This window comes from Polypterus senegalus, chromosome 10 (assembly GCF_016835505.1).
Source record: "Polypterus senegalus isolate Bchr_013 chromosome 10, ASM1683550v1, whole genome shotgun sequence".
Taxonomy (NCBI): Eukaryota; Metazoa; Chordata; class Cladistia; order Polypteriformes; family Polypteridae; genus Polypterus; species Polypterus senegalus.
This window is the reverse complement of record NC_053163.1, coordinates 167392144-167411146: the sequence shown is the minus strand read 5'-3', so window position 1 is coordinate 167411146 and position 19003 is coordinate 167392144. Positions and strand designations below refer to the sequence as shown.

General features: G+C 44.2%; 1 protein-coding gene across 4 annotated transcripts in view; it reads left to right on the top strand.

Annotated features, from left to right (window-relative positions):
• The first annotated feature begins 289 nt into the window (after window positions 1-289).
• patl1 (PAT1 homolog 1, processing body mRNA decay factor) overlaps window positions 290-19003 on the top strand; it is a 75052-nt gene continuing 56338 nt past the window's right edge. For 3 of the 4 annotated variants that reach the window (XM_039767343.1, XM_039767342.1, XM_039767345.1), the window contains exons 1-2: window positions 6360-6404; window positions 17629-17740. In XM_039767343.1, coding sequence (XP_039623277.1) covers window positions 6372-6404; window positions 17629-17740 — 145 coding nt within the window. In that variant the 5' untranslated portion in view covers window positions 6360-6371. Of the gene's footprint in view, window positions 483-6359; window positions 6405-17628; window positions 17741-19003 lie in introns of those variants that run through there. The other variant, XM_039767344.1, reaches the window with a different exon arrangement.

Below are 19003 nucleotides of genomic sequence, written 5' to 3'. Positions count from 1 at the left end.
TGTGTTATATTTGACTAATGGTTAAATGTGTTTGATGATCAGAAACATTTTGTGTGACAAACATGCAAAAGAATAAGAAATCAGGAAGGGGGCAAATAGTTTTTCACACCACTGTAGTACCTTTCACATCTATCTATCTTTGCCTTATATAGTGTCTTTCACATCTTTCTAGTATATACCTATCTGTTATATAGTTATATACTATAGTTATATAGCATTTACACCTATCTCTCATTCATAGAGCCCCTTTAACAGCTGCCTACCCGTCTGTTATAGCGCCTTTCACATCAATCGCTTAGCCGATAAGACCACAAGCGCTCTGCGTGCCCAGTTAGTGCTCGCGTCTTGCGCGCGCGGCCCCGTTTGCAGTTCTCGCGCACGCTCCCTCCCCGTCAGATTAAGTTTCTCTTGTTTTGGGCGGCCTGGATTAAACCAACTCGAGAGTGGGAAGAGGACGAGAGAGCGAGATGTTTCGATTTCAGGTAAGGAAACTGGAGTATGCATTTTGAAGAAAAAAAATGAATAGATAAAAATGAAAAAACCCTGGTAAAAGGAGGTGGTCGTCCAGGCGACGCGGAGCTCCGGATTTGTTTCCCCGCTTTCTGAGACGCCGGCTGTGGTGCGTGTGTGAGGCGCGAAGGCAGGGGGGTGGGGGTAACTTTGGCGAAGGCCTAAGAAGCATCGGGCTCACGTACGAGGCTATCTCGGGGACAGAGGAAGGGTCTTGCACAGCGGAGAGCTTGGCGAGTATGCGCATGTGACTCGTCCCTCCTGTCTGTGCCTTCTGCGGCGGTTTTGTTGAAGGAGTGACTTTCGATTTCCGATAAGTAAACGTAACAGCGAGTGCACGTGATTCGGGCAGACCTGAAATTCGTGAGGACGGACAGGAGCGCTCGGGTCAGCCCGGGGTCTGCTCGGCCCGCTCGACCCCCCTTGTGATCCGCAACCCCTTTCTTAAAGTTGAGGCGTCTTTGTGTTTTTCTTTTTCTTCTTGTCAATCGTCTGAGGGCAGAACTCTCGGTCTCTTACATGTACTTGTTTGTAATCCCGAAAAAAAAAAATCATTTTAAAGTTTCGCTGCTCCACTTCATTTCAGTTCGGTTTATTTATATATAATACCCTTTTATTCATACGTGTTGAAAATTGCACACTGTTAAGTTTGCACGGAAGAATGTACCCCATATATTAAGTCATTAAGTAATATAGCGCCTTTAGAGTTGTGTCCACCTCCTCAGTTTGATGTTTTCATTCTGGTCTAATCGAACTCCTGGCGTCTTTCTTCACCAGACATCCTCCTCCTCTTCCCAAAGCACATTCATATAATTCCTTGTTTACATGTATGGTGGCATTTAAACATTTTACTTGCTTGCCCATCTTATTATTATTATTTTTTTATCAAGTCTCACTCATTGTACCATTTAGCTCCAACCGAGCTCCTCAGGGTCCACATTGAATGTCCAACTGGGTAGTGAGGCATAGTAGTTAAAGCATTGGACTTTGTACCCTCAGGTTACTGGATCTACCCTTTGAGAAAGTCACAAAAAATGAACATACACCTTCAAACACAAATCCTGCATACAGTGTGCACAGTAAATTGGACTTGTTTGCTACATGTAATATTTCTATTTTCTTGCCGAGAGTCGTCTTTTAAATCCGAGCAGAACTAAGTTAGTGCTGCAAGTTAGACCTTCAACGAGGTGATAGGCTGACAGTACCAAAGAAACACAGTGAGCCGATGGGGTCCGGAGATGTGGCCGGAAGTTTGGAGAATGACCCAAGTGTTGGTTTTCACAAAGTTTGGTCCTTCAGTGTTTTTAGATCTTTTTGTCAGATGTTTCTGTGGTGTACTGAAGTAGAATTGCAAGCATTCCACAAGTTTCAAAAGGCTTTTATTGACAATGACGAGTCAATATTTGCAGTGCTGGCCCTTCTTTCTTTTTCAAGACCTCTGTGATTCGCCGTGGCGGGCTGTCCATCAACGTCTGGGCCCAATCCTGACTGATGGCAGCTGCCCATTCTTGCATAATCAATGCCTGGAGTTTGTCAGAATTGGTGGGTTTTTGTTTGTCCACCCGCCTCTTGACCACAAGTTCTCGGCGGGATTAAAGGTCCTGGGGAGTTTCCTGGCCAAGGACCCAAAATGCTGATGTTTTGTTCAGTTCTCACTTTTGCCTTCTGGCCCGTTGCTCCATCATGCTGGTCACCAAACTGTTCTTGGGCGGTTGAGAGAAGTTCTTCATTCATGGCTGTGTTCTTAGGGAAAAATTGTGAGCGAGCCCACTGCCTTGTCAGACGTGAATGGTCTCCGGGATGGTTCACTGTTGGCCTGACGTAGGACTGATGGTAGCGCTATTCACTCTTTCTTTTTTCTGGATGCCCCAAGCAATCGGAAAGGGGATTCATCCATCCATTATCCAACCCGCTATATCCTAATTACAGGGTCACGGGGGTCTGCTGGAGCCAATCCCAGTCAACACGGGGTGCAAGGCAGGAAAGAAACCCTGGGCAGGGCACCAGCCCACCACAGGGCGCGCACACACTAGGGACAATTTAGAATCGCCAATGCACTTCCGAGAAAATGACTTTCCCCAGAAGTCCTCGGCAGTCCAATCCCTGTGCCTTTTGCAGAATATCAGTCTGTCCCAGATGTTTTTCCTTGGCTTCTTTGCTGCCCTTCTTGATGCCAGGCCATCCTCCAAAAGTCTTTGCCTCACTCACACCTGCCAGCTGCCATTCATTCCTGAGCAAGCTCTGCACTGGTGGTGCCCGCAGGTGAATCAACTTTAGGAGACGGTCCTGGTGCTTGCTGGACTTTCTTGGGCGCCTTGACGCCACCTTCTCCTCTCTATTGTAACTCAGTCAGCATGACAGAGTGACCTCCAGCCTTGTCACCGTCGACACTCTCACCTTTGTTAACGAGAGGATCACTGAAATGACGTGGTGGCAGGGCTGACATGCAGTGGGAATTAAGGTTTTTTTTTTTTTTTTGGGGATTAAGTTCATTTTCTGTGGCAAAGAGGGACTTTGCATATAATTGCAATTCATCGGATCCCTCTTCAGAACATTCTGGAGTCGATGCACATTGCCATCCTAAAAACTGAGGCAGCAAACTTTGTGAAAATTCATATTTGTGTCTTTTTGAAAACTTTTGGCCACGACTGTACTGATGACTTGGTGATTTATGATCGACTCCTTGAAGCCGAATGAAGAGTGGCATAGTGGTTATGGCTTTGGACTTCAAACCTTGAGGTTGTTTGGACACAGACTCTCATTAATGTAAATTGTAATATAAGGTATTAAAGTTGAGGCTGTGGAGTCTGCCCACAAAACCGCTGACTCTTGACTTGTCAGTTTCAGGTACGTCTATTTATAATTAGACTAATATATTTACTATGTTGATCGAAAGCACACAAGATACAAGGCACTTTATCACTGCCAATGTGAATCATCGGGCTACTTTTTAGCACTGAAATCTGTTCAAGTTCACTTTTATAGGCTGTAGCGATGTTGTTGTGGCTTACAAACGCAGAGGAACATTTAATGTAAGGCTAAACTTGCAGCTTCTTTTTACAAAAGTCTAAACCGGGGTGGGCAGTGTCGGTCCTGGAGAGCTGCAGTGGCTGCAGGTTTTTTTTCCAACCCAGTTTCTTTATGAGAAGTCAATTGCTGCTGATGAAGCACTTACTGCTTTAAGTACATTTTGATGTTTCATTATAGTGGTCTTGTTTGTTTAAGGTTCCCCACCCTTAATTTCTTATTTCAATCTTAAAGAACCAAATTCAGTGTGTTAATGGCTCCTAATTAGCAATAATATGTAATTAAAGAAAGCAGCCAGCAGTTGTCCATGTAACTTGTTTCCATTTACACCTCTGTGGGTTCATCATGCACTTCTTCTTCTTTTTGCTGCTCCCTTTAGGGGTCGCCACAGCGGATCATCTTCTTCCATATCTTTCTGTCCTCGTCATCTTGTTCTGTCACTCCCATCACCTGCATGTCCTCTCTCGCCACATCCATAAACCTTCTCTTAGGTCTTCCTCTCCTCCTCTTACCTGGCAGCTCTGTCCTTAGCACCATCATCTCTCCTCTGCACATGTCCAAACCAACACTATCTTGCCTCTTTGACTTTGTCTCCCAACTTGAGCTGACCCTCTAATGTCCTCATTTCTAATCCTGTCCATCCTCGTCACACCCAATGCAAATCTTAGCATCTTTAACTCTGCCACCTCCAGCTCTGTCTCCTGTGCCACCATCTCCAACCCATATAACATTGCTGTTCTCACTACCGTCCTGTAGACCTTCCCCGTCACTCTTGCTGATATCCATCTGTCATCAATCACTCCTGACACTCTTCTCCACCCACTCCACCCTGCCTGCACTCTCTTTTTCACTTCTCTGCCACACTCCCCGTTACTCTGTACTGCTGATCCACGTTTGCCAACTCTACTCCCCTAATCTTGACCATTCCACTTATCTCCCTCTCATTCAAACACATGTAGTCTGTCTTGGTGGTCCTACTGACCTTCATTCCTCTCCTCTCATATCTGCACCTCTCCGTGATCTCCTCAACCTGCTCTCTACTATCTCTACAGATCACAATGTCATCAGTAAACATCACAGTCCACGGGGACTCCTGTCTAATCTCATCTGTTAACCTGTCCATCACCATTACAAATAAGAAAGGCCTTCGAGCCAATCCCTGATGTAATCCCACCTCCGTCACTCCTACCACAGACCTCACCATGGTCACACTTCCCTCGTACATATTCTGTACCACTCTTGCGTCCTTCTCCGCCACTCCCGACTTCTTCATACAATACTATTAACTCCTTTCAAGGCACACTGTCATATTCTTTCTCCATGCAACTCCTTCTGGCCTTCTCTCTACTTCTCCATCCACATCCTCAGAGCAAACATCTCATCTGTGGTGCTCTTTCTTGGCATGAAACCACACTGCTGCTCACTAATCGTCACCTCACTTCTTAATTGAGCTTCCACTTCTCTTTCTCATAACTTCATGCTGTGGCTCATCAGTTTTATCCCCCTGTAGTTACTGCAGTCCTGCACATCCCCCTTATTCTTAAATATCGGCCCACCAGTCCACTTCTTCTCCACTCCTCAGGCATCCTCTCACTTTCCAAGATTCCATTAAACAATCTGGTTAAAAACTCCACTGCCATCTCTCCTAAACACCTCCACAGGTATGTCATCTGGACCAACGGCCTTTCCTTTTTTTCATCTTCTTCATAGCTGTGTGGTGTTATGGGTCCACAGCTCGTCGTGGAAAGGCCATTTTCTTTTAAAATAATCACCGCGCTTGCGGCTTCGTGAGGGGGCATAGTAGTCGTAGCAAGCCGCGGGGCGATCTGCGGTGTGGGCGTTTCTCACCTAGTGCACAGGTGAGGGACTGCCCACATCCGTGATTGTTCCCGTGGCTAATGTGCTGCAGCTGCTATGGCCCCTCGCAATATAAAAGAAGCGCGAGTCGGTTGGAGGGAGAGAGGAAAAAAAAGATCGGAGAAAAGAGGAAAAGTGAAATGAAAAGGACGGAGGTTACAGGGAGCGAGAGAGGAAGCAGGTCGGTGCGAGAGAGAGGCACACGGAGTGTGTGGTGAGCGAACGAGCGCTCGTGGGCAGCTGCGAGGAAGTTGGGTGTTGGGCCGACACCCAGGCGTTAGAGTTGATGTCGCTCCCGCTGAGCGATCAGGTAGCGGGAGTGACCAGGGAAAGGCGACTGGCCGTAGAAGACTGGAAAGGCAGCGGGAGTCGCGAGGCTTGGAGCTGCAGTCCTTGGTATGGGTGTCCTGGAGACCAAGGAGTCCAAGTCTCTGGTCTGGGATGAGTGCCAGACCGAAGCCAGGATCGGGAGGTCTCCAGACCTGTGTATGGGTGTATGAGAAAAGGGCAGCTTGTAATGGAAGGATTTTTCTAAAGAGAGGAAGGGGAATCAGGAGGGCTGATGGGCGTTGATCGCGCCAGTGCAAACCCAGCTACATTACTAATGTTTTGGGAGAAACAGCCGGGAATGTTCTAAAGATACAGCCAAGGCTATGTAAGGAGTTGTTTTTCACTTCGAGCATATTACTGTGTCTTCTAGTATCAGGCACTAGTCTCAAGGCAGAGTAGAAGAAAAATAGCGCCGTGTCCCGTGGAAGGAGGGGGTATGCTGAAACTGATCACTTCTGCATGCACTGCTTTCACGTAGGCCGCTTTTGGGCAAGGACACCTTAGTATATAAGGGAAGGTTCCGCCCTCAGTTTTTTTGGACGCTCAACCGTGGGGAAAGGTGCACACCGCCCGGTACGTGATAAAAGGCCACGGGCTGATCCTCTGATGAGACTGACATGCGGGCTCCCTCAGTCTACTGGTCTAGGATGATGGCTCTGGGTCTTTTGATGTATGTTACTGTAAGTATAAGTTTGTCTCTTTAAATATATTACTGTAAGCATATATTTTTATTTCTATAACCTATTGTTACTGCATTATACTAGGGCAGTCAGGTTGGGGAGCATGGACTGGTAGAGCGTGTTGCTGCAACCACCCAATGATGAAATAACTCGGGATCCTGTGTGTTCTTTATTCCACCTTATACAATTTCTTGTATTAGGAATCTGTTAGTTTTCGCATACCCCTTGGGGTCAGAGCGCGGGGTCAGCCCCTGGAGCAATTACAGGTTAAGGGTCTTGCTCAAGTTCCCAGCAGAGTAGGATCTCTTTTGGCAGTGACGGGGATTCGAATTGGCAACCTTCTGGATACCAGCGCAGATCCTTAGCCTGCTGTTCACTGCCATGGCACTTAGACCGGGGGATCGTCTTCTCTTAGTACTGTACTCTATAGACGTAGTCTGGTCTTAATCGGCACCCTGTGTGACGATGATCAAGTCGCTTCATCGGGGGAAGAAAAAGAAATGTAATCACTTGTTACCCGAGTGTGTGTTAAATTGGCATGGATAAAGGCGTCAGCCATATAATAAGAAAAAATAACGGCACCAATATAATTCCAGATTGACGTTTCACAATGACATTCCGAGGTATGTGAAATTAACTGTTGCGGCCAATTTTCATCTGATGTGTCTCGTTTCAGTGTACAGCAGTAGTTGGCCGGCATTGACGGATTCCGTTTGTCCCGATCCTGCTTTTCTATTACAGGGTGGCCCAGCTCTACCAAGACGACTGCATTACGCGGTGAAGAGAAAAATGATCAGATGTGGTACTCGCATTTACAGAAGATGCTGAAAGTGATCTCTACGAGGCAGGCCACATGACCGCCGACAAGACGGGAGTCGTCTCGGTGGAGGTGGGCCACCCTGTGTTAACAAGGTCCTGGTGAAACTTTTCCCCATGTGTGTCACGGACTTCACTGAGATTAGCAGGGAAAGAAGTGCAAGCGTGAATACGGAAAGTTTAATCTTTACCACCTTACTGGTTTTGTACGCTTGAAGCATGTTGGCAGCTACCGAGCAACAAACTAGACAAGAAAATTGTGAACAACACCCTTGAATGCCTTCCATGTGATTGCTACCTGCTCCACAAGCAGATCTTTGAGGATGTTTTGAATTGTGGGGTTCCTTAAGTCTTGTTTTTATTAATCCAAATTGCATTATGTAATATCATCTACTGCTGAATTCTGCCCTGTACTTGTAATATTTCTATTTCTATATTATATTGTATTGAGAATTACTTGTGTTTTGTGTATTGTATCGTAATTACCCCTTATGGTGGACTGCCGGGATGCCCCTTTGACACTGGATCCGGGGGGAGCAGCCATGGGATGCCACGGAACACTTGGTGGCAGCCCCCCTGGATTGCATTGGGGCCTCAATTATGGAACACCGGAGCTCATCCCTGTTGGGCTCTGTGGGCACCGCCAAGGGGAGCTGCACGGCTTCCTGAGCCCATGTGGGCTGTAACGCAGCCACACCCGGAAGTGCAGCCTTAATTAGGTTAATTATCACCTGAAGCACTTCCAGGTGGGCTATAAAAGGAGCCGACACCCACCACTCAGGGCGCCAGAGTCGGGACGAGGACAGCGACAAAGATGCCTGTGAGGAGTGGAGGAAGAATTAATTGTGTTTTCGTTTGGTGTGGTTTTTGCTTTGTGGGACTGTGCTGTGCCTGTGGGACACGGGGAAGACGTGCCCCATGGGTGAAAAAAATTAAATTTGCGTTTCAGTTTTACACGGGCCTCCGTTGTCAGTCTGTGTCGGGCCGGGCGCCTATATAGCGCCTTTCACACCTTTTTTTTTTTTTTTGACACCCACTGCACGCCCAACCAACCTGGAAAGGGGTCTTCCTTTGAACTGCCTTTCCCAAGGCTTCTTCCATTTTCTTTCCCTTCTGAGAGCAGGGGTGGGCAAAATCGTTCCTGGAGGGCCGCAGTGGCTGCGGGTCTTAATAAGAAGCACTTATTGCCCAAGTAACACTTCTGCTTCATTTGCGACTTTGCGTTGTCTCGTTCGTTAAGATTTTGAACCCTTATTGCTTATTTTAGTCTTAAACAGCCGTATTCTCGTTTTTTTAATTGCTCCTTATTAGCAAATGACAAAAGAAACCAGCAGTTCTCCGTTTTAGCTTGTTTCCATTTATACCTGTGTGGATTTATCGTGCACTGTTTGGTTTAATTTAAATGTGAATTTCCCTTTGGGATTAATAAAGTATCTCTCTATCTTAATTAATCACTTGGAAGGAAAGTGAAGCGAAAAAAGTGAAGGACTGAGATTTACTCATCCATTTTAGCCTTCAAATTTGGATGATATCCTTACAAAGGAAAATGACTTGACAACAGAGTTAAAACTCTTTAAAAAGCCATGTAATTAAATTATTGGCAACAATTGTTTTCTAATTAAGCAATTGGGTCGGAACAAAAACCTGCAGCCACTGCGGCCCTCCAGGAACGACTTTGCCCACCCCTGTCGTAGAGTCAAGGCTTTCTGTCAAAAGGCCTTGTGTGATTTTGGGCTACACAAAAGTAAATTGTATTGTATGAATGACTGAGGTCGTCTGTCTAAAATATTGAAGCCCGTCACCCTCCTTGTTTATTGCTTGCATTAAAGTTTTAATCAGTCCAAGTTTTATATGATGGGGAGGCAAAAATATTTTTGTTACGTTGCTGGTGGATGTGCCACGCATTTTCTGACCTGGAGCGGCGGGAAGATTCAATAAGATGTGCGTTTTTGCTCCGTCACATTTGTGATAATTGGGAGGTTTGTTAACCAAGCAGACTGTCTTTTACCTCATGACTAGAATGCATTGCCTTGCCTGCTACAGAAAAAAGATGCATGTCATCTGGTTGACTCTGTGGCAAGCTGTGCCGAGGGCGATTTTGCCTCCGTCTCCTTTAGACAGTAGACGTATCGGGTGAATTTCAATTTACCGGATGATGTTGCATATTTACTCTCCGTTAGTCTGAACGTCACCACTATTTAGGTTATCTCAAAGCACGTCTGCCATTGTAGGCCTGTAAATATTTGTTAATATTGTTCACTTGGGAATGTTTGATTCCAGTGTACCACATGTTGTCAAAGATGATTTTCCTTCAGTGTCTGCGTCGTCCCGGAAGTGGGATTACACTCCGAATACGCCCGACGTGTGCACATCACCCTTAGGCCGGAGTTATACTTCACGCGACGCATGCTGCAGAGGACGCTCCTGCTACGCAAGCGTTGTAGTGTTTATACTTACGCGCGTACTTTACGTAAATCTGGAGGAATCCACCAGGTGGCAGTGCGAGATATCATCACGGTGAGAACATGTTCGGCTTCTCTGTGCTGTGAATTGCCTAAAACGCCTATTAAATTCTGATGACACCTTACCGCAATATCTCTGAAAAGGATGTTTATTGATTAAATCCATCAATCCAGGGATGTATGTGTCCATTCCAGGAAGCATTGGGCACGAGTGAGAAACAGTCCCTTGACGAGGCCTCAGCTCATCGCAAGGTGAATACAAGCACACACACACACTAGCGTCATTTTAGCGGCACCAAATCCCCAAATCTGCATATCTTTGGAAGGAAACCGGAGCACAGTGTGGAATACCAGCAACGTAACTCCCTGCGAGACAGCAGTGCTATTGCTCCGCCACCGTGACACCCCCATGTGTGTATTTATTAACAGTATTCATTATTTAAACGAAATTATATGTAAAATGTAACATACACATTTTAATGCATTTCATCATGAAAGTGATATCAAGTATAAATCTAAAGATTCTAAATGTGCAGAGAGTTGGAATATCATACATTTAATTTGTTCTGTTTGGCGATCTATTGCTGCTTTCCGCTGCTGAAGCAAAATGCCGACATACAGATGCATTTGTGGTGCTTTTATATTCAAGCGTCGCATATTTCTGATCGTAATGACAAGATACATTTTAAAAGTCTCACATACCATCTTTTGTGCCGTCTATTTTTTATTGTTTTACTTTACCTGCTGTCAGGTCCAAGAAGCTCGTAGCGATTTAAAACTGGGATGACGTTTACGACGGTCTGCTTTAATGATAAAGTTAACTACGAGGTTAAAGTGGACATTTCGAGATTAAAGCCGAAATTTCCACTTTAATCACAAAGTACACGTTTTCACCGTGTCCTTTATTTTTTTCTCAGTGGCTCAAATATAACGCTATACATTATGTTGCTGTTGTTAAGTTGCAAAAATTAAAACATAAAGACATATATAAATGACGACGATACATTTTAAAAGTCTCAAATACCATATTTTGTGCCGTCTCTTTTTTTTAAATTTTTTTTTTGCAACTTCACATCGGCAACATAATGTATAGCGCTGTATTTGAGCCATTCATCAAACAGCAAAGTGCACACATCGATCCCCGAAGGATCTCCATAGAGGCTTGCTGTCACATGTAGATAGTAAACGGAGACTCTGACGTCACGTTCCGACTTTTAGCAAACTGCGCCCCCCGACTTTTTGCTGGTACTGCAACTCGCGCACGCGCCGCGTTAATTTCTGAGGACCTGCTCAGAGGACGCGTGAAATGAACGCTGGGAACGCGTGGCAGCCATGATGCGGGCGCGTACACGTTCTGAGCGTGAAGTATAAATGAGCCCTTACGGTATAAGATTAGGGAATTTGATTGTCGGACGCAAGTGGCATTCGATTCTCACCAACACTGTATGTGGTTGATCTATCCAACCATGAGTAAATCTACACCTGTTTTTTTTGAATGTGGTCAACTATCTTATCCAATCGTGACAGAGAAAAAGAGGTTCAGAGGATGAATTAGGTGCTAGGATTGATGGACACATGTGCGAGTTGTTTTATGCAAACGTCTATGCACGTGTGGATGTATTTTTATACTGCGATTGCCTAATTACGGGTAAAAATGTTTCCCACAATCCACAGTGTTTTCTAGAGTTAGACTGACCTCTTGTTGGATCCCATTCAAACTTCATGCACACTTTGCAGGGTTCTCCTCGCACCGTACCGTAAGGTTGTTTTGGTCCACACCAGAGCGCGTTTGGCATGTCCTCATCTATCTAAGTGAATCGGACTACACGGTAACTGCTCCCAAGTTTTCTAGGAGGAGAAATGCTTCAAATGATTTAGGTGTGAAGACTCCTTTGAATTCGGCAGTCGGGCTAATGCATGGATGGGGTCTTTGAGGTCCACGTGGATGGAGTCTCTCTCAACATCGGACGTACCGTTATTCATGCCAGAAACGCAACGTGGGGTCCTGGACTCTTGTCAGGTAAAAAGACAAACCGTTGTTTAGAATTGTATTTCACGTGAAAATGTTACATATTTGTTATTCGCTTCATTTCTTGCACTAGTTACGCGTTGGGTGGATTCATTGGCATGTGTTCAGCACTTGTAGCCTTTTAGTTTAGTGTGTTTTTTTTCTTCGTGTAGCGCTCGTCATTAAGTGCAGTGTCAGAGTGCTGGATAAAGTTCTCGGGTAGAATGCAGTTACTTTGCCTTCACGTGCTATTAAGAGTTTTCGGGTCACCAACTTGTGACGTCTCACCTTCCCATTTCGGTGACTTCACGTGAGTGTCTGGTTTGACTTTTCAGAGAAACGTGGGGTCGCTGCTGTTTTGTTACTCGATTGGAAACAAATGACAAAGACCTTTCTGTGCGGAAATAAAAGAGCAAACTGCATGTATTAAATGTGTATCCAAATGCAATTTGACCACAAAAGTATCTTATCTTTTTTTTTTTTTTTATTTTATGCAGTTGACTAATGTGAAAGGTTAGCGTTACATCACAACTCGGGAGAATTTGGCTAGCTTTGTTTTTTCCGAGTTGTCTGACTACACCTGCCTGCCGTTTGTGTGGAATTTCCAACTGGTATTTACCATGTGCCCGATGGCACCTGAATATGGCATTACAGGTGTGTCATTGCTTACCCTTTTACACCTCCATCCACTTGTGATAGATAAACACCTCTTAAATGTAGCCGTTCACATATCTTCTTTTGAATAATCGTTCCATTCTGCCAATTGATAGCAGAAAAATTGTCCATATGAATATAAATGTGATGCGTTTCTGTCTCTGCGTCTACTGCCAAATAGCTTGCAGGTGACACACAGATTTAGTTCTCTGTAGCACCCGATGACCCTGACTCTCTGTGCCCCGTGAGCCAATGTCTGTCTTGTATCACTGAATGGATGAATAGTCATTTTCTCAAGCTAAATAAGGGAAAAAAACTGAAATTTTAGCTTTTTGTGGGAAGAAATGGAAATGTAAAGATCTTCGAAATAAACTTGACCTCCTTGGCACTAAAAGTCAAGGCGTAAGTTAAGAATTCAGGTGTGGTTATGGACTCCGATCTAAACTTTAAATCGCGCATTAAATACATTACTAGGACTGCATTCTTTCACTTAAGAAATTTTGCAAATGTTGGACCTTTTTGTAGCATCGCAAGACCCTGAAAAATGAATTCACACTTTTTTGTTTTTAGTCAACTAGATTACTGTTTTGCCCTCCTAACTGGACTGCCTAAGAAAGACCTCAGCCGCCTGCAGTTAGTTCAAAATTCGGCAGCGAGAATCTTAACCGGCAAAAGAAAATCTGAGCACATGTCACCGGTTTTAGTATCGTTACATTGGTTACGTGTTACTTTAGAACAGATTTTAAAATGCTGCTAATGGTACATAAAGGTCCCTCCCTCCTATATTTTGGAGTGCCCATCACCTTACATTCCCAGTTATAACCTTGGATAATCTAGCAGCGCTTTGCTTATTCTACAGAGAGAGAGACGGGTTGGGAGTACGACAAACTCTCTGCAGCGGGTGACACCTCAGCACCACACTGAAACAGTGTGAGGTTGTTTACGGTGGCTGGAGTGCCAATCCTGCTACCAACACCCAAGTTTTTCCCTGTAAATTGGAGGACCTGCTTGCAGATTAACGTCATACCCAGGACGAAGCAAGTGCCGGTTAAGGGCCTTGCTCAGGGACCCAACAGAGTAGAGTCACTTCTGGCATTTTTAAAGGATTTGAACCGACAATATTCCGATTGCCGGCGTAGATCTCTAAACTCGGAGCCACCACTCTGAGAGCTAAGTGTAAAAGAAGTTGTGAGACGGCCTTTTGCTTTTCTTCTTCTTCTTTTGGCTGCTCCTGTTAGGGGTCGCCACAGCGGATCATCTTCTTCCATATCGTCCTGTCCTCGTCATCTTGCTCTGTTACTCTCACCACCTCCATAAACCTCCTCTTAGGCCTTCCTCATCTCGTCTTGCCTGGCAGCTCTGTCCTTAGCACCCTTCTCCCAATACACCCAGCATCTCTTCTCTACACATGTCCAGACCAGCACAATCTTTCCTCTCTGACTTTTTCTCCCAACCTTCCAACCCGAGCCGACCCTCCTAATGTACGCGGTTATGCACCAAAAATTTGGAATACTTTACTAATAGACCTACAACAGGCCAATAACATTTGAACAATTTAACAAACTATTAACACTCACTTTTTCAATTTGGCCTTTTCTTAATTGCACCTATTGCACTTTTTTTGTATTTTGTTTATTTATCCAAGTAGTATTTTAGACGGTGTAGTAACATAGTCAATTCCAACTCTGTTTCAAGACACACAGGATTTTGTAAGTAATCAACAGAAGTCGAGACACCTGTGCAAATTGTTTGCTGCAAACTTGTAACCTATTAGTTGTTCTCTGAAGAAGGCCTATTTGTAATATTCTGATATTTCCTATTTTTTTCAGTTTACGCTAACCTAAACTTTACATTTAAGCCTCTGTCAGTTTACTGTTTACCTTTTCGTCATTTTAGGTTATTCATTGAATTTCAACTGATTAAAGCTGAAGAAAAACTGTGGTGTTCTAAAACTTTTGTCCGGTAGTGTAACCATTTCCAACTTGCTGGTTTGAATTTCTTTTCTTTTTCTTTTATATTTTGTAAAGCACTTTAAGCCGCATGCCTTGTATAAAAATGTGCTATAGAAATACAAGTGGAACCTCGGTTTACGAGTAACTTGGTTTGCGAGTGTTTTGCAAGACGAGCAAACGTTTTTAATAAATTTTGACTTGATAAACGAGCGATGTCTTGCAATACGAGCAGTATGGATACACTTGGTCTGCTGAGCGTCATGTGATCACAACTGAGCTGATGGTTCTTCTCTCTCTCTCGCGTCTCTCTGTCTCTGTATCTCTCTCTCTCTCGCCCGCGTCTCTCTCTCTCGATGTCTTGCAATACGAGTAGTATGGATACACTTTGTCTGCTGAGCGTCATGTGATCACAACTGAGCTGATGGTGGTTCTTCTCTCTGTCTCCGTATCTCTCTCGCTCGCCCGCGTCTCTCTCTTTCTCCTCTTGAAGGCAATCGTCTCCTATTCTCCGTCTTGAGTCTGTGTGCCTCACTCATAGTCAACACCCGTACAAGCGTATACTGTTTACTACAGCATTGTGACTGTGTGTGTGCGCGCTGTAAAGTGCGAGTCCCCGTCTTGCGCCCCAAAACACGAAGCTGAGTCTCAGTACTTTAACAACACCAGCTTTATTCAGCTTGAAACAGCAACAGCGCGGTTATTTATTGTAGCGGGATCTTTATAATGTTCCTTGTATCACCCATCGACGGCAGGCGCTTATGGCATGTCTGTGATCTTTTTGGATGCGCTTATACGGCGAACTGCTACAGCGCTGGGAGACTGCGATTGCTTTGGGACGCTCTTCACGCGTCGTCCCGTTGGGTGGAATCCCACAAGAGTTTAGAAACTCGCTCACACCAGCCATGATTCTTTTTAAAGGTAAAGTGCAGGTTAATTTGTTTCATGTATTTTTACTTTATATTTTGTATTAATCATTTTTATATGAATTGTTTTGGGTTGTGGAACGAAATCATCTGAGTTTCCATTATTTCTTATGGGGAAATTCACTTTGATATACGAGTGCTTTGGTATTGCGAGCACATTTACGGAGGTTTCACTGTAAATGTTGTTTTAAGAATGATACAAAAATAGCCGTGCGTTTTGTTCTGATGAGAGTCCTTTTCAATACCTCCGTGCTTGGTGTATGTAAACAGGTGCTTTCCTACGTGTTCTTGGCACGGCTTGGAATTTCAGTGCTAGCGTTCCGAGTTTGAAAAGAACCATAAAATCCGGTAGACTGTAGCCGAGACCTCCAGATCACAGATGTTTAGTGGGATTTGCGTTACACTGCAGTGATGTTACGCCAAATGCCGGGTCATTTTACATTTTTCTCAACAGGGCACCTCACTCTTCGTACTCGTTAAACATCCTTGCACTGTTGTTAATGTTGGCACTGTTGGACGAGTAATGACGGGTATTGAACAGATATGTTGGGTAGTATGACGGTCTCTCGGAACATTGCCTTGTGGAGCCAGACATGATTCTCAAATAAGATTACGCGTCTGGGAGACGAGCTGTTAAAAAGTGTTTAGCGAATTGTGGTGAGATCCTGCGCTGCATCCTTAAACACCCGCTCCCCCCAGTTTCTCCAGTCTGTGTGGTTTTTAAACCGTCGTCGGGATTTAAACGTACACTGAGAGAAAATAAGAAGATAAAATTGCAGTTATCCATTCAGGAGCTCTCAGTAGCACATTGTGACTGAAGCTTCATTTATTTGCACGTCGTAATGAGCGCTGCAACAGTGGAGACAGACACACGCAGACCGACCACCACAGCTATACATACTGGTGAAGTGCCTCTTTCTGTCATTTTGACTTATCACTGTATAGCATAACGACAGCAAATAGAGTTTAGATAAGCATTGTAGTTCTGGCATGTTAAGACACTGTGCCTGCTCTGTCATGGCATGTTTGAATTTTTAGACCGTAATGCCAGATTTGTTTAGTTATTTGGTCAGAAGATGGACGTTGTGCTGCCTTGTCTTTGCGTCTACCGGTGTCTTTGGGCAGATTTATTGATTTGGGTAACTTGGTTACTGAAATCCGCATCGCCTCTCTATAACTCCTCGTTATCTGCTTTCTTAGTGGCAGTCCTTTTGACAGAGTGCGACAAACCGTTTACTCCAAATGCATATTTTGAAGTTATAGCTGCCAGTTCTTTAAAGCTAGTCGGGTCTTGAAACCCGGAAAATCAATCCTAAAATCAGACCCCGACTTAAATGCCCGTTCAAAAATGCGACACTTCATTTTGTTATTTATTTTTTTTTTTTACATCTTCTTCCCTTCTCCAGTCTCGCTCATCCGTTTCACAGACACATCGAATTTTGTTGCTGCAGCTCAGTTACCAACTTCTTTCTCCACTTCAACAACTTTTAATTTAAAACCAGCTTCATACTTTCTTCTGATCGAACGCTCCATCGTGGATAAGGGATGCTCTTATGATAAACGTGTATGAGGACGTGAGATACAAATCGCTTTGGAATAGTTTGAGTATTACCGTGTGGTCACAATACATAGACATAAAGGCAGTCTGCTCCGTGGTTACTCTCTCAGGTGGGCGTTAGAATATCATAATCTCTTGGACCAGTAGCGTGAATTTTCCGCATTCGACTTCTACTACCAACATTATAAAATAACGGAAATTATACGATAAAATCAAGCCCCGACTTATCTGTGGGAGAACTTTAAATGCGAGTATATACGGTACATTGACTCCTACTCTATCGACATAACGCTGAACAACAGAGAGTACACCTCACGCCTGTGACGACGTATTGCTCACTTTAACCACTCGCGCATTGATGCCGGCGAATGCCAACGTATAATGTGATGCTGCAGAAAGATTTTTTTCCTTGCAGCAGGTTATGTTTATTTTTTAAACATGGACATGCGACATGCTAATAGGGATTTGTTTTAGGGGACTTTTCGACTGTAGACGATTCATCATGAACAGAAAGAAGCTTGCTGTCTGTCGTACCGGGTCATCAAGAGCACCTCTAGTCTTTGCAATTCAAAATCTCCACCTGAGTGCCACCTCCATGAGGCACTGGGGTGGATTAGAAATGTGTCTTAATTGTTCCCACCCAGTTTTAAGCAAAATTCACTCATGGATGTCATGGTACATCATGTACTAGCGAGTTCACCATCTTTTAGGGCTGTGGGCCAAAGCAACACCCTTCTTGGAGTTTCCACATGTCGCGTAAACATGCAATTTGATTGGCTGTTCAGCAAAGCTTCTGGGGTCTGCTTCTAGATTCTACTCTTAAATTTATGCTTTTTTGTTTTCTCCCTCAGTCTTTGGAAGACTGTCCCCTCGAGGAGGAAGGAGAGGGTTTGCATGGACTGGTCGACGAAGATGACGACATCGATCAGTTCAACGACGACACGTTTGGAGCTGGGGCTGTTGGTGAGGATTAAAGTCGGCTGACTTTTTTTTTTTTTTTTTTAATTTAATTTTAAAGCAGTGTTTCACTCCCAATTTAATATTTCACTTTGTCTTTTTAATTTGAGAAATGTCTCAAGATCTGATGGCTTTAATGAAAGTAAGTGGCACGCTGTGAATATCATTCATGTCTTTTAAACTCTCTGTGCTGCACCCGCAAAACCAAATAAAGGGCCACATAAATACATTGTACTCAAGTCTGTGTCTTGTGTGCTGCTGGTCACTGCCTGGGCTTCCACACAATTAATTAATTACACATGTCGGAGCTGAGAGTGGGAAGGTGGTGGTTAACAGCATGGCCCTCCGAGGGTGGGATTTTCAGGCTGCCTTCAGGAAACATTCCCAGTGACCAACAGAAGGTCAAGACACCAAATACAAAAAGAGGTGAGGAAGCCTGTTATTACACATTCGATTCAAGGGCTGAGATCGCATTCTTTTGAGGGGGAAAAAAAATGAAAGGAGATAAGAGGCGGACTATCTGCGCAGAAAAGAAAGGGATTATGGACCCATCCACCTGTCATTGAGGACAAGGTTAGTGAGGTGGCCACCAGCGTGTCTTTAAAAGACAATCCATATGCCCTGGCTAGCTGATCTTCAAAAGAGATCAAACTTCTTTGGAATAGCGCCATCCTCCCACTCTCCCTTTGTAGAGGGGCTACATAGGTACAGTGGTGTGAAAAACTATTTTAGGTATGGTCTTTTGTGTGGCAGGAGTGTGTCCACCATCTGCATGCTTTTTTTGGCACATACTGCTTAACACGGTTAGCTCTAGTTTTAAAAACAATTAGTTTAATACAGTAAATGGAAATATATATTTTTTTAAAGCCCTGAAGTTTTCACGTCTCTGCAATCCTGTTCCTTAACCACCCACTCCCACCCAAAGCACGTAGTGTAGCCCAGGGTCTCCTGTTAAGTCGGGAATGCAGTTCTATACAATGGTTCTGATTGTGATAGGAATAACAAATATTGTGACATCCGTCAAACAGACTAATGCCCTCCTTCTCTTAAATCAATATTATGTGTTTACATTTTTCATTGTCTGTTGCCCTGGATGCATGAGGTGTGTCTACAGAGACCGTTCTCAAACTAGCAATAAAATCAAAAAGGCAGACAGAAAGAAAGCTTTTTTTTTTTAAAGGTGGCATCATGCCAGGAAGGAAGGTTCAGTGCTGGAAAAATAGTGGTGCCATACCAACGTATACCCTGTCAGGAGGAGAACAGTTTTAA